Here is a 14,991-nt window from a genome sequence, read left to right on the forward strand (position 1 = left end):
ACATTCATCAGCGCCAACTATGCACTAGTGAGTCGTGTCCGCGTCCGATCCGTCGAGCTACAGTAAAACTTAAATCCCTTTCCAAGAGAAACGGCATATAGTTGAAAATATTACAAATAGATGTGTTCAACTGTCTCCCTTGTCAACTCGCCATTCCAAGAGAAATGCTATTTGAAAATCTTACAAATAGAATATAAATATTATACTCATTCATCTAAAATATAATTTTTTTAAAAAAATTATTAATATTAAATAATATCAAATTTTATACATTTTTTCTTAATTTGAAAGTATAAAAATACCGTTTAAAATCTATACTCATTCCCTTTGAATGCATAACAATACTGTTTATACTATAAATATGAGTCCGGCTCTGGTGCTTGTAAAAGCACCAAACACTTGTGCTTGTAAATTTTTTACCATTAGATCTACTCTTATGATTTTTTTTTTTAAGAAAAATGTAGCAAGTTACCTGCTTTATTCATTAAGGAAAATGAACTAGGTGTACACGGTGGAGGTAGCTGGGCCTCCGGGGAAAAAGAGGAAAGTAATGAAAGGGAGATTAAAAGAGCAAGAACAAAAAATCAAAGAGAAGAGAAAAACAAAAAGAGGAAAACGTAAAACGAGTAAGGCGTAGAGTGAAAAGGAGCATGGAACCCAGGTGATCAAAGGTGCTCGGTCCAGTCTCGCAACAAAAGTTTCAGTCGTTTGGATGACCGATTGACGTTGTGTGGCTTGGCTTGAAAAATGATGCTATTTCTGTCTCTCCACACGACCCACCAAATTCCAGCTAAGCAGATGAGACCTTTCGATCTCAAAGCAGCGTCGGTGATGTTGCCAGTTTTGGTCCATAGTTGCGGACATCCCCAAGGTCGTCAACTGGAATATCCTGTCCCGCTGTGGTAAGTAGAAGGTAACGAACGAAGACGCATTTAGAGAATAGATGGTCGCAATTTTTCATGGGAAAAGTGTAGAAGACATAATGTTGATCCACTCTCTTCTGATCATTTTCAACCGTTAGATTATACTATTCAATCAATCACCCACTCAATTCTAGGGGGGCCCACATCATCCTAATCGTATATTTCTTAATTCAATGACTAAAACTCTATAAATATTAATAACTCGATATTTTTAAAAGTATAGAATGAAATGACTCGTCGTGGGCCTCCGCATTATCTAACTCTAACTTCTCCGCGTGAAATCCGAAGGGGAGAGAGAGAGAGAGAGAGACGGAGTGCAGGACAAGACGCCCGTGACTAAAGGCAGCAGCTTTATTGGGCGAGTAGATCTCACAGCTTCTTTCAGCCATACAAAGTAACAAACATGAAACGTATATGTTCATATGGTAGGTGCCTTGTATATAAGAAATAAAATATGGGCGAATAATATGTCTAACCAGTCTAGTTTTTCTGGATCGCACCACGGGAACATATTCATAAACAAACAAGCCATACCCCGTCCTCTGTTTCGGATTTATTTCCTTGTCTAGTTTTTTTGAAAATAAAAATTTTCTATTTAATCTCTTTTTGAATAATATTTCTAATCTAGTCTTATTTTTATAGATTAAAAAAAAAAATTAATATCTTTAATATATATTAATATGTATAGCCTCATTTTAATTTATAATTTACTGATTTATAATTTTTTATTATTACCACTATTAAAGGCATGTTAACATATTAATATATATTAATTTATCTCTTTTTCCTAATCTATAAAAATGAGGCTAGATTAGGAATATTTTTAATTTATAGCCTCATTTTTAAGTTATAATTTACTAAATTATAATTTTTTATTATTACTACTATTAATGGTATGTTAATATATTAATTAATATATATTAAAGGTATTAATTTATCTTTTTTTCCTAATTTATAAAAATGAGGCTAGATTAGGAATATTTTTAATTTATAGCCTCATTTTTAAGTTATAATTTACTAAATTATAATTTTTTTATTATTACTACTATTAATGGTATGTTAATATGTTAATATATATTAAAAGTATTTATTTATTTATTTTAATAATTTATAAAAATAAGGTTAGATTAGAAATATTTTTTTTAAAAGGAGGCTATTTTTATTTTCAAAAAGGCAAGACAAGAAAATAGATCTCTGTTTCGTAAGGAGAATCAGGACTGCGGCAGGGGCACGAAACTCGAACACAAAGCCCAAAAAGGCCCCTAAAAAAGAAAAAGGAAAAAAAAAAGAAAAAAAGAGAAGATCTAACAGAAACCGAACTTTCAGAAAGGCACCCGGATTACTACGCAAGAATAGCTCAATTTGCGAAGTTATGTGTCTCAAAATATGGTAAAAAATATGATTAGGCGGGTCATATATAGAAATAACTAAAATTTTTTAGGGGCTGTACTTGCAGAATTGTAGCATTTAGTGCTGTAAGGTTTTATATCTGTTTGCACGGGGGAGGTATATGAGTTAAGATCGTCTTTTTTCCTGAGGAGATTATAAGCTGTAAAGCGTAGAGCATCGGTTTCCTTGAGACTCGACTCCAAGTATTTTCAGGTGAGAATCTAGTATCTTTGCTTTTCTTCGTGTCGGAAGAGAATATAACTCCTTGAATTTGCTCGATGCGTCTTCCGAGGCATCGCTATTGCTGCGTTTGTACACCTTAATTGATTGCTGAACTAATTATAGATTCAGGTTTTTCTTACTCTGTTTTATCACCTCTCTTGCTCCATCTGTGCATTTCTCTTCCAATTCAACCAAAAAAAAAAAAAGAAAAAAAAAATCTGTGCACTTCTTCTGTACTCAGGCTTCAAGTTTCTTTTTTATTATTATTATTTTCTTTTCTTTGTGTGTGCGCGCGCGCGCGCGCGCGCGTGTTTGATGGTCGTTTGCTTCAAAAACCGCGGACAACATTTAATCCAGAGAAAGGAAAAGAGAAAATAATGTTGACGTCTTTCTCAAAACAGAAAAAGAAAAGCTTACATTATCAGAAAGTACGAGAGTGGGCAAGGATATGCTTGTAATTCTTTCATCCAGAGTGTGTTTGCTTTTTCTTCTTTTCTTTTTTTTGAGAGAGAAAGGTAGCATGCTACCCGTTTCGTTTATTCTATTTAGAAATAAACTTAGCTAAAAATGTGAATCAACTAGGATTCGAACTTGGGTCTCGAGCACCAACCATCAAACTCTTTTGCCACTTGCGCTAGGGACGGTAGTGTGTTTGCTTTTTATTTCAACTAGAAGGAGGCTTCCATTCTTCCTCATGCGAGATGACGAAGACGTTTTTTTTTCTTTTCTTTTTTTGAGGTTTTTTTGAGGGAATATAATGAATACTTACTTGATTGTTTAGAAAAGCTTTGTTGTTTAATGTCTGAAAAGGTGTTGTCGAGATATATTTATTTGATAAAAGTAATAAGCCATAAATCGGAAAATATAATCTATACAGTGTTTCAATATGCTTGAATTGATCTCTGCAGAATGTTTGCTGCTAAATTGCGGTCGTGGGCCTATCCTCTTATCTATGCATTCTATCTCCTTATATCATTAGTACAAGTTGATGGAGCCAATGTGGATATGACCATCTTGACTGGTGCAGTGGCCAAAGGCGCAGGTTTCATCACCACCAACCCAATGCTCCATTCCAAATTACTCCTTTTTAGCTCTATTTACTTCATGTTTCCAATTTCAGTTTGTCGACGAGTTCGCAACCAGAAAAAATACTCTCTATTTAATGATACACTTATGGGTATTTTGCCTTGTGACATGTAACGCAGTTTGTTTGGATGGGAGTCCCCCGGCTTATCATTTCTCGCCGGGTTCTGGTTCCGGGGTGAATAATTGGTTGGTTCACATGGAGGTCTGTTATGTTCTCTTTTTTTCTTTTTCAGAACATTAGTTTAGAACTACAACACACTTCTTTTTTTTCTTTTTTTTTTTTCTTTTTTGGGGGAGGTAGTTTATCTAGGCGCACATTAACGAGATGTTCCTATTATTTCTTCGGGTTCTTTAATCTAACTGCAGTTTGGTTTGTCTAACTTCTATATGTCTTTGACAGGGAGGAGGCTGGTGCCGGGGTACCCAAGAATGCCTAGCCCGAAGAGATACCCACAGAGGCTCTTCCAAATATATGAAGCCGCTGTCGTTCTCTGGGATTTTAGGCACCGAGAAAAGCTCTAATCCTGGTATCACATTTAGCTTTCACTTCACAAAACAATGATCACTAATGCGGATACTAATATTGTGGGGAGTTAACAATCAAATGAACAATTAGGGAAGAACTAAACCAGGAATGCTGAGGTTTAAGTGTAAAGCTCTATGATTTCTCTCTTAACAAGATGGTGCAAAGAAGAGATGTAGAACATTTGTGCAGAGTAATTACCCACAATAAGACATGCATCTACTTGCAGTTGCTCTGCTATCTATAATCCACTGCACAATATGACATGCATCTACTTGCAGTTGCTCTGATATCTATAATCCGCTGATGCTCTTGCATTTATCTTGCTTGGACTGCATGCAGATTTCTATAACTGGAATAGGATTAAGATCAGGTACTGCGATGGTTCGTCCTTTACGGGGGATATTGAGACAGTTGATCTTGTAAGTCAAATGAGTGTTTTGTTTCATACAACAATATATGAGCCTACTTGCAATTTTATTACCTTTTCTCTTATTCTTTATGCACAGACAGAAAAGCATGTTTAAACTTAACCATAGTTTTTCTGTTGTGGTTTAATTAGGCAACAAATCTTCACTATAGAGGTGCCAGGGTTTGGCTTGCTGTTATCGAAGATCTCTTAGCAAAGGGGATGAACAAGGCTGAAAATGTATGTTTTGTGAGACCAAATACTACGTATGATCACTACATCTCTGAAGGGCCTATCTAGCTTGTTTGAACCTTCTGTACAAGTGTTGTTTGACTATAGCTTTTTGAAGCATTCATATCTTATTGTGGTCTCCTTAGTTGCTTTCTCCTGCAAGAGATGCAAAAGCTTCAAATGTGATCTTCTATTTTATAGCCCGGAAAGCTCATTTTAGCTTCATTCTTTTATAAACACCATATTTTTTGAAAACTTAGCTGCTTTTCGGACTGGACAAACTGTTCCACAAGTCAGGCCAAACAGGCACTAAATGCTAGTGGTTAAATTCCTCTGATGGTTACATACCTCATTATGCACACTCTAGCAGCATAGTTTCAAGCCATAAGAACAATGTCTCCAGAATTGGCACATGGTTTCATAATTAGCCACTCTAGGCCCCTCCTTACGGAGAGATACACGAGTTGAACAAGATATATATATTTTTGTAATTCCGTACGCTATTATAACTTTATGAGGTATGGTTATAGGCTCTTCTCTCCGGTTGCTCAGCTGGAGGCTTGGCATCTATACTGCATTGTGATAAATTTCGTGATCTCCTACCAGCAAGCACAAAAGTTAAATGCCTTTCCGATGCCGGTTATTTTATCAACGCGTAAGCTCGCAACTAATTTGCTTGATTTTTTGAGTCTTCTCAGTTTCCTTTTGAGGGCATCGTATAATAACTGATATTTAGTTTTTCTTACCATGCCTGCCTTAATTTGACATTTTTTACTTCTTATGACAGGAAGGATGTTTCTGGAAATGATTCTATCAGAACTTTTTATCAAGATGTCGTAACCACACATGTAATTCCATAAAACTGCTGTTAATTTTTTTTTCCAGTTCCTTTCACTACAATATATAGTAAGTACAAAATGCCTATCTTTACCTTTCCTGGCTCATATTGCATATTTAGTTCACTGAAGAAGTGAAGAGAGAGCTGCTAACCCAGATTACTAACAGGCTATGATAAGAACTTCTGCCCATATGCAGGAAAATTAAATTCTAAAAGGACATATATAGATGTCCCAATATTAACGGAATTTAGAATATGTGCTTGCCTTAATTATGTCTTTTTTCGTCTAGGGGTCAGCAAAGAATTTGCCATCTTCCTGCACTTCCAGGATTTCACCAAATTTGGTTAGTCTTCAATCATCTGAGTTGAAAGAGATTTGATTTTAAGATACCTCCTTATTGGATTCTACGGAGTACTAATCGCATGTAATCAAATGCAGTGCTTCTTCCCGCAATATGTAGTGCCAGAGATGCGCACACCTCTTTTTATACTGAATGCAGCATATGATGCATGGCAGGTGATCTTTTTCCTTGTATGCATAGTCTTTCTTTTTGGTTCAGTCATGATTCTTCCGTGGAACTCCTATAATGACAATTAATCCATTTTTTTAACACTGATGCCCCTAATATTTGAACCTTTTCTTAAGTTGTTAGTGACTTGAACTAACGAATACTATTCATAATTCAAGTGTTCTGTGCCTGCAAGTCCTTTCTTTATATAGATGAACTTTTATTTATTTTGCTCTCAACATATCAGATCAAGAACATATTGGCACCCAGTGCTGCTGATCCCTTTAACACTTGGGACGAATGCAAACTGAATATAAAGCGGTGTTCTTCGAGCCAACTTGTGACCATGCAAGGTTAGTGTTTGACAGTTCTCTGTGATGTTCAAATTGTGATGTGCAGTGTATATTGGTGCCAAGCATTATGAGTAGTGCATTGAACACACTTGGTTGTTGGTTTTCTATGCACAGATTTCAGGTCGGAGTTTCTAAGTGCAATTCCAAGACAAGGGAAGTCGTCGTCGACTGGCATGTTCATAGACTCCTGCTACGCCCATTGCCAGTCTGGTTCACAGGATACATGGCTGGCTGCTGGTTCTCCTGTTATTGAAAAGATAGTAAGATCCTCTTCCATTCGCTTTAGAATTTGAATTGGAATTTGAATTGCACTCTTCATTCATTTTTAAAATAATTTAACTTCAAAACGAGGCTGCATTTAGATGTCTGCTTAAGCATGGATAATGTAACAGTTACCGTAAGCTGGTCGTAATTTGGATTTTATGAACAACATTTTTCAAACTCTGTTTTGCAGCCAATTGCGAAAGCCGTCGGAGATTGGTATTTTGATCGGGATATCGTTCAGAAGATCGATTGCCCTTATCCTTGCAACCCATCATGTCGCAACCGTGAGGATGATTCCGTCCAGGATTAGTCATAATTTGTAGCTCCGGCCATCAGCGCAAGGGTGGCCTACGGGCTTTCATCCAAACCCAAAACAAACATCCGCAAGAGTACAAGCACGGTGCTCATCAATTTGCTAACGGTTATTGGAACAGAGAGTTAAAATAGTAAAATTAATATCAATTTCAGCTCTTAATTATAATCCTTTGATTTGCCCTTTGGTGTGCTATTAATGAAGTTGATGGATTCCGATTTTTTGGACGTTAGTTGAAAACTAGCAATAAAATTCAAGGTTTGTGTGGACCAACAAACTTTTGATAGCGATATTCCGTGAGAAAAGTTGGTTGAAATTGTCCCGTAGGAGCGACACTGGTTCGGTCGGTGTCGGCGGATTGGCTTGTGGCAAGTTGGAATAAACAAAGTAATAAAGTGTAAGCCCACTTTCTCGCCGGCCTCCCTCGCTCTGTCCCGCTCTGTTTGGTATTTGATTGAAGATAACTGAGACATGGTAAAAGATGCTCTGTAGAATTTGGGCGGAACAATAAAAGGTAGGTTTGGGCTCAACTCTGCTCGAGCTCAACCTGTTGTATCTTCTGGATCGAATCATCCTCCTTCGATCGAGCCCGAACGTGGTTCGTCGCCATCCACGAGTCCGGGCAATGAACCAAACTTTGGGTTTCCTTATGTTCGAGCCAGCCTGGTAAATTTCTGAGCATTTCGGGCCAGCCGAAATTCTGAACAACCAACCATATCTATAGACAACCGTATCTATAGGCTGCTTCCGGTCTTCGGCCTCGGGCACGGTGCTGCACGTAGCATTACGATTCAAGCACAGTGGTTGAGCAAAATAATATATAAATATATATATATATATATTTGGAACAGAATTTCGGTTCGGCTCACGCGGAGGTCGTCTTCCAATTTGCCAAATAACCGGTGCTTTTTTCTTTGGGAAAACTTCAAAAATCCTTTTGTGATTTCTTTTCACTTTAGTACCCTGTGGTTTAAAATGTATCAAGTTAGTACCCTGTGGTTTTTCACTTTATCACTTTAGTACCCTGTGGTTTAAAATGTATCAAGTTAGTACCCTATGGTTTTGCACTTTATCACTTTAGTATTCTGTGGTTTTAATTTTGCATCAAGTTAGTATCCTGTGGTTTTTTAAACTATAAGGTACTAAAGTGATAAAGTATGAAACCATAGGGTACTAAAGTGATAAAATGCAAAACCACAGAGTATTAACTTAATACACTTTAAACCACAGGGTACTAAAGTGATAAAGTGAGAAACCATAGGGTTCTAACTTGATACACTTTAAACTATAGGGTATTAAAATAAAAAAGTGTGAAACCACATGAGGGTTTTTAAAGTTTTCTCCTTTTTTTTTTTCTATTTTTAAAAATCTGGCACTGCAGTAATATGGCGTAAATGTCCATGGGGCCTGGGTTAATTAAGGTGGGAACGTGAAGAGGACACTGGGCTGCGGGGCCCAGCTCATCCAGCCATTCAGCATACTCGCCGCTATAAATATGAAACTGTGGATAGACCTTCCGCCGTCTGCTCTCGCAACGTCAGTCTCCAAGTTTGGCATCGAGCTGAGGTTGTTACGACATCACCTGCAATTATTGAGCCATTTCACTAATAGTGATCGCCATCGAAAGTTAGAAAAAGCCATTGGCTTTAGACACCAAAATACGCACGCAGACACACCAACTAGAACACGGACGTCAATCGCAGCCGTCCGACGGATTCCAGTGGCAAGAGTCACAAACCGAAAACGGTAGAGATTAAATCAGAGCTGCACAGCGCCAAATTGTGAATGAGAAATACTGCCTCCACATCCAAAAACAGAGTATAAGCTTTGCGTTCTCGTCAAAGTGTTGAAATAATTATTTTAAAATCTTTATTATTAATAATAAGAAAAACTGCGGTAAAATTAGTAATATGATAAAATTAAAATTTGGATGAGTGAAATGCAAAATTTATTTTTAATTTTTAGTCTACAAATTGTATTGCTTAGAATACTGTATCACATACGGTTTTTTTTACTTTGCCCGAAATGAATGGCCATTCTTTTGCGACTACACTTTTCTTTTATTTGTCACCGTCTTTTAAATTTTCTTTTCCTTTCTTATGTTTTATATTTTACGGCTTTTGTCGTCGGTGTGCGTGCGTGATCAGAAGAGGAGAAGCGGGGACGAAATGTGGCGTCGCCGGCACGCAAATCATCGCGGTCTACTTCCCAATCCCTATCTATACGGGCAATCTTTATTCCATTCCATCCATCACTAATTAGCATATCGCTCCCGATTCACGTGTTGAGAAATTTTTTTTTTAAAAAATACCGGTACAGGTAGCTAGCTCACTCCCGGTACCAATACCGCTAATCCTTGTGCTGCTGTCCTTCCGCGTCCCTCGTCTCGCCCGCTGTTCAGACTTCAGAAGAAAAAGCGCAGGGGGAGAGAGAGGAGAAAGAGAAAGGGGGATCAATCACCGACGTCCTTTTTCCTTGTTGTATTTCTTTAATATTGCTCATTAAATATCTATCGATCTATCTATTATTATTATTATTATTATTATTATTATTTTGTTTTTGACAGGGAAACTTTTCTTCAGAGGGCAGGGGCGTTCGCTCCCCCCTCTTAATAGTAGTGCTATAAATAAATAGAAATGTATATGGTAATAATAACAATAACAATAATAATAATTCTGGATAATAATATTCAAAAGGAGTGGAGGGAGGGACAGGGTTCACCAAGGCTAGGCTAGGCTAGGCTCTCCGGGGAGTGCTGCTGTGTTTGCGCCTCGGATTTTCGGCGGGAAGGGTCAAAATTGAAGAGGGTGTTGGGGATCTCCGAATTCAGGTCGGGTTTTGTTCGAAACCACTCTTGCTTGCAATCATTCCCTCTTTCTTCGGTTGTTTGGTTTGTCAAAAGAAACGGAAACGGCCAGTGAAGAGTGGTGAAAGATTTAAGTGGCCTTCTTCTCCTCCTCCTCATCCTCCTCCTCCTCCTCCTCCTACTACTTATTATTATTATTATTATTATTATTATTATTATTATTATTATTTTCTTCTCTTCTGTTTTTGCTTTTCTTTTCCTTCTATATAGTTAGTTACCTGTTCTATTTGATGTTTCGAACTCGGAGATTATCTATGCATGCGAGTCTCTGCGTCTCAAATCTAGCACTATCAGAGCTTTACAGTTTTGAGTGCTCGATGATAAATAAAGTGATTTAGTATGCGAATGAAATTTTTCGCCTTGAATTTCTGGAGTAGTAAATAGAGCGCTAAATTGAACTGTTGAATTCGGTTGCCTTTGTAATAGTAATATCCCCTTCAAAAGTTTGGAAGTTCAAATTACATGCCATTACCGTGGCTTAACTTCTGATGATTGATTATACTTTCGCTCCTGTTGCTTAAACAGGAAAATTGTTTTGATCTTCTGTGGCCAAATTGTTATCATCTTGCTCAATCTTTCTGGGCTTATTTAATAAAATATGTTAACTTCTTGAGTTTAGTAGAAGAGATGGTTGAGTTCTATGCAAAGAGTCTTGAGGGAGTCTGTTTGATTCCTTGTATTTGTATACTTGGTGTGTTAAACAGTGTGTCAGAAGACAAGACTCTGGTGATACTTCTGGTTATTCTTAATTCTGCTTCAATTTTAAAGCATGGTTGTAAATCAGCGATTGGTACTACAAAAATAGATTCTAACCATACTCAAGTAGTGTAGATCATGTTTAACTGTGCCGATCGTCGAATTGGAAGCTCCATCATCGAAAATAAATCGGTAGCAATGGAGCCCACTTGCTACTGATAGTCTTCTAACTCAACTATATATATATATATATATTCCTGGAACTCATGATCCAAAACCAATCAGCTTATAATGCATTAGATTTTTCAGCAGAAAATTATAATCAAAGTTTATACTATTGATAACTTCTCAGGATGGAAGGTGCTAAGTCATATGCATGGCGCCGTGCTCTTATCTGGGTACTGATATTTTTGAAAGTGGAAGGTTATTTTGTGGATATCACATATGTCGAAGACGCTGTAGCAAAAGGGGCAGGTAAATAATCGTGCCAATATCCAAATGCTCATTCCAATTGAGTTGGTATCATTACTGGTATTTCCTTTTGTCTTTTAAAAATGTTAACCACATCAAATACTTTGGTGTGAACTGGGCTACTTGATTTGTTTCTTTTCTGGTTTATTTTCTAAGCTGTCTCTTCTGTTTTGCCCATAATCCACCTTCTTTTTGAATAAAAATGCAGTTTGTTTGGATGGAAGCCCACCTGCATATCATCTGTCCCCAGGTTTTGGGTCAGGGGTGAACAATTGGTTGGTTCAGATTGAGGTCAGTATATCATATTGTACTATTTGGGTCAATCAAAGAGTGAACTTGTTTGTTTCTAATTGATATTTTGCAATCTCTTTCTTTGTAATAATTACTTTATCACATTTAGTTGGAATTTGTTTCCCTTCAAATCTCAGGGAGGAGGATGGTGCAACAATGTTACGACTTGCCTGGCGCGCAAGGTTACACGTTTAGGATCCTCTAAGCAAATGGTGAAGCAGCTGGCATTTTCTGGAATCCTAAGCAACACTCCTCCATTTAATCCAGGTTTGTCCTATGATAGCTATCTGTTCGTTACAAGAGGAACCGGCAAATTTCTTTCTGTTTCTGAATTCCTTTTGGTAGCAATATGTTCCTTTTGTGATTCCAGATATTGTGACTAATGGGCTTGCCTTAGCTAGTTGTTATAGCCTTTAAGGACATGTATAACTCCCTCTTAACCACAGCATTTAACATATCATAGAATGCCGTGTGCTTGATTACATGAGCAGGTCAAAGAAAAACTTTATTAATTCGATTTTCTCCCACACGTGACTTGAAGCTTTTAACACCTAATAAAAAGTGAAGAAACTTGAGATTATGTAGTAGTATGAGTTCTAAACTGATATGCACATTGTTCTGTATTCTTTCTTGTGTTGGCTGGACTGCCATTCCCAGATTTCTATAATTGGAATAAGGTCAAGGTTCGTTATTGTGATGGTTCATCATTTACTGGTGACGTAGAAAGAGTAGATCCTGTGAGTCTCACGTACCTTGATTTCTCATCTCTTTTTATTTATTTATTTTTTCCTGTTGCGACTTCGCAATAGTCTAGTCATTATTAGGTACAACATCAGAAATATTCATAGATTAACTTTTGCTTTTGTATGGGCATATAAGTAGGTAACCAATCTTCACTACAGAGGAGCAAGGGTGTGGCTTGCTATTATGGAGGATCTGCTTGCCCGAGGAATGGACAAGGCTGAGAATGTGTGCTTCCTGTGAATCCTAACTTTCCCTTTTAAAAAAGAGAAGAAAATTACAAGAGTAGTCTTTAGAAACTTTAAATTCTCGCAGGCTCTTCTTTCTGGGTGTTCAGCTGGTGGGTTGACATCCTTACTTCACTGTGATAACTTTCGTGCACTTTTACCAACGGGTGCCAATGTAAAATGCCTCTCTGATGCCGGTTATTTTATTAATGTGTAAGATCCTTTTTAATCTTTTTCCTTCTTAGTCAGAAGTTCTTTTTCTATGTATAAGATTCCTCAAATCCACAGAGTAGGCTTGTTGATCATATCTATCTACAAGCTTACCATCTCAAGTTGCTTATGACTCTATTTTCTTATCTCTTCTTAACGACAGGAAGGATATTACTGGAACAGCTCACATTGCTGCATTCTTTGATGATGTGGTGACAACACATGTATGCCATAGATTGATTTTGAATTCCGATGAAAAGTTTACAGGGGATTTGCAATTTGTAGCCAATGTACTTGATTCAACTCTATTTATTTCTGATGTTTGTCCATTGCTTATTCGTTTCATGACCTGTAGGGCTCGGCAAAGAATTTGCCATCTTTTTGCACTTCAAGAATGGCTCCGGGCTTGGTAAGTACATTTGTACATCAAACATGAACTTCTTACTTTAGAGAAACCATGCTGTCTTGTCAGCACATTTTTCTGCAATTGCAGTGTCTTTTTCCCCAGTACTTGGTGCAGCAGATACAAACGCCACTCTTTATATTAAATGCGGCATATGATTCATGGCAGGTTAGCTTCTTATCATTGATGCTAATGTATTTATAACAAGAATGTAGAGAGAATGAACTTAACAAAATATCTTTGTTAACTCAATTTTTCGGATAATTTATTTACTTCTTTGAAATGGTGATTGAGCTTTTTATCTTGCCGTTTGTAGTAGGAGAGACTCATTTTTCTGTAGATGGTTAATGTAAAATTTCTTCAGATACTTTATTTTTTTTGTCATGTATTCATATAGTGAGAAGTGCGTACGTAACTACTATAGGTGCTTCTCCATTTTAGATAAAGAATATTTTGGCACCGGGTGTTGCTGATCCCCATGGTACTTGGCATGACTGTAAGCTTGATATAAAACAGTGCTCTTCATCTCAACTTCAAATCATGCAAGGTTAGTGCTCTCCGATACAGCCAGTTGCTCTAATTGTTATGCTGTAGGAACTTGTAGTGAGGTGGAGCTGTTAAGCATTAGAATAGTGTTTGAAATTCTGTGTGATGGCTTAGCAAATGTTCATACTGTTTTAACTTCTTAGCTGGCATGGAGACCAAGGGAATTCTGATTGGTTCAGCAAATCTCTGTACTATTTTTAATTTGGTGTAACAGGTTTCAGAACGGAATTTCTGGACGTGTTGGCTGAACTTGGAAGCTCTTCATCTAGAGGGATGTTTATAAACTCCTGTTATGCCCATTGCCAATCAGAGATGCAGGAGACGTGGCTCGCATCCGATTCTCCCATGCTTCAAAATACTGTAAGGCTTTCAACTTCAAACTATCAAACCATAAAGCAACTCCAAACCATAAAACACCAGCCTAGATCCTGCTTTTCTTCTGGTCTTCAAGCATGCAAAAAAGACTTCAGACCTCTCAGAATACTTTTAACTCTTTCCTTCGATGATGCTCTGATGCCCTATGTACCTTCCCTTTCTGTTCCACTCTTCTTTCTTTCTTCTTCTTTCTTACTCCTTTTTTCAACCTTTTGCCGCTCTCTTGGAGGCCCAAGCTGCCTCCAACTTGTATGTTCAGTTCATTTGACCTAATGAATGAAGCAGGTAGTTTGCTACCTATTTTCTCAAAAAAAACTCTTTCCTTCGATGCTTAAAGTCCCCCCCCCCTTCTTTTTTTATTTTCCTTTTTTTCCCGTGCAGACAATTGGAAAGGCTGTTTTTTATTTTCCTTTTTTTCCCGTGCAGACAATTGGAAAGGCTGTAGGAGACTGGTTTTACGGTCGCAGTGCCTTTCAGAAGATCGACTGCCCTTACCCATGTGACTCCACTTGCCATAACCGCATATTTGAGGACTACTCGGCCGCATAGCAATTACAGTACCCTTGCCTCTTATTCTCATTCATTATATTGTATCTGTTCGAATAATTTATGCTCAAAATTGAGCAATTGCTAAAGAATAATCTCTTCAAGAATAACAAAATGTATAAGAATTTGACTTCACGGGTACTTTCAATCAAAGTTCTTTTATTTGTCCGGCAGATCTGCATGAGATTAAATTCTTTATTTCTGGGGTGTTAAGGACACCATTTGATATCTAAAGAGAAACTTTGGTGAAATAAAGCGATGATATTCAGATTAAGCTAATCTTTATAGAAAATATCATATTCACAATATTTACTACCACCACCACCCCCCGTAGAAGTATATATCTAGTACATGAGGAAGAATTTAGATGATTTTCCCTGACAAAACCTTAGGCACCACTATGCCTGCGTACGTAGCTACCTCAAATGGATCGCTACCGGTCTAACAAGTCAATCAGCTGAGCCCAAACAATAAAATAAAAGATTGTTAAGATTCAGATTTGGTAGGGGTGCGGCGCCAGGCCCATGCAGCAGTGCGACGCATGGGCGACGCGCGAGGG

At 37.5% G+C, this 14,991-nt stretch overlaps 2 protein-coding genes across 7 annotated transcripts; both read left to right on the forward strand.

Annotated features, from left to right (window-relative positions):
* On the forward strand, positions 2,136–7,333 carry LOC109707479 (pectin acetylesterase 8-like). Of its 3 annotated transcripts, none has more exons than XM_020228759.1 (13): positions 2,136–2,525; positions 3,443–3,576; positions 3,740–3,822; positions 4,021–4,147; positions 4,486–4,565; positions 4,706–4,792; positions 5,314–5,438; positions 5,571–5,631; positions 5,912–5,965; positions 6,061–6,138; positions 6,378–6,483; positions 6,598–6,743; positions 6,938–7,333. In XM_020228759.1, the coding sequence occupies exons 2-13, from the start codon at positions 3,444–3,446 to the stop codon at positions 7,055–7,057; spliced, it is 1,200 nt and encodes a 399-aa protein (XP_020084348.1). In that variant the 5' UTR covers positions 2,136–2,525; position 3,443; the 3' UTR covers positions 7,058–7,333. The 3 variants fall into 3 exon arrangements, with proteins under 3 accessions (XP_020084348.1, XP_020084349.1, XP_020084347.1); XM_020228760.1 differs by lacking the exon at positions 2,136–2,525 and adding an exon at positions 2,568–2,663; XM_020228758.1 differs by lacking the exon at positions 2,136–2,525 and adding an exon at positions 2,897–2,988.
* Positions 9,108–14,605, forward strand: LOC109707476 (pectin acetylesterase 8-like). 4 transcript variants are annotated; one of them, XM_020228754.1, is made up of 15 exons: positions 9,108–9,259; positions 9,380–9,540; positions 9,757–9,890; positions 10,975–11,096; positions 11,302–11,384; positions 11,522–11,651; positions 12,042–12,121; positions 12,267–12,353; positions 12,441–12,565; positions 12,726–12,786; positions 12,918–12,971; positions 13,056–13,133; positions 13,407–13,512; positions 13,726–13,871; positions 14,313–14,605. In XM_020228754.1, exons 4-15 carry the CDS (start codon positions 10,976–10,978, stop codon positions 14,433–14,435), a joined length of 1,194 nt encoding a protein of 397 aa, XP_020084343.1. In that variant the 5' UTR covers positions 9,108–9,259; positions 9,380–9,540; positions 9,757–9,890; position 10,975; the 3' UTR covers positions 14,436–14,605. The 4 variants fall into 4 exon arrangements, with proteins under 4 accessions (XP_020084343.1, XP_020084342.1, XP_020084341.1 ...); XM_020228753.1 differs by having other exon boundaries at positions 9,380–9,890; XM_020228752.1 differs by lacking the exon at positions 9,757–9,890.

This window comes from Ananas comosus, linkage group 3, assembly GCF_001540865.1.
Source record: "Ananas comosus cultivar F153 linkage group 3, ASM154086v1, whole genome shotgun sequence".
Classification (NCBI taxonomy): Eukaryota; Viridiplantae; Streptophyta; class Magnoliopsida; order Poales; family Bromeliaceae; genus Ananas; species Ananas comosus.

Excerpts from the sequence above, each read along its gene's own strand:
- LOC109707479 (XM_020228758.1), top strand. The coding sequence starts at position 2,912 with ATGTTGACGTCTTTCTCAAAACAGAAAAAGAAAAGCTTACATTATCAG. Across the intron at positions 4,793-5,313 it reads GGATGAACAAGGCTGAAAAT|GCTCTTCTCTCCGGTTGCTC; the intron begins GTATGTTTTGTG and ends GTATGGTTATAG. Across the intron at positions 6,744-6,937 it reads CTCCTGTTATTGAAAAGATA|CCAATTGCGAAAGCCGTCGG; the intron begins GTAAGATCCTCT and ends TCTGTTTTGCAG.
- LOC109707476 (XM_020228753.1), top strand. The coding sequence starts at position 10,976 with ATGGAAGGTGCTAAGTCATATGCATGGCGCCGTGCTCTTATCTGGGTA. Across the intron at positions 12,787-12,917 it reads ATGATGTGGTGACAACACAT|GGCTCGGCAAAGAATTTGCC; the intron begins GTATGCCATAGA and ends CATGACCTGTAG. Across the intron at positions 12,972-13,055 it reads CAAGAATGGCTCCGGGCTTG|TGTCTTTTTCCCCAGTACTT; the intron begins GTAAGTACATTT and ends CTGCAATTGCAG.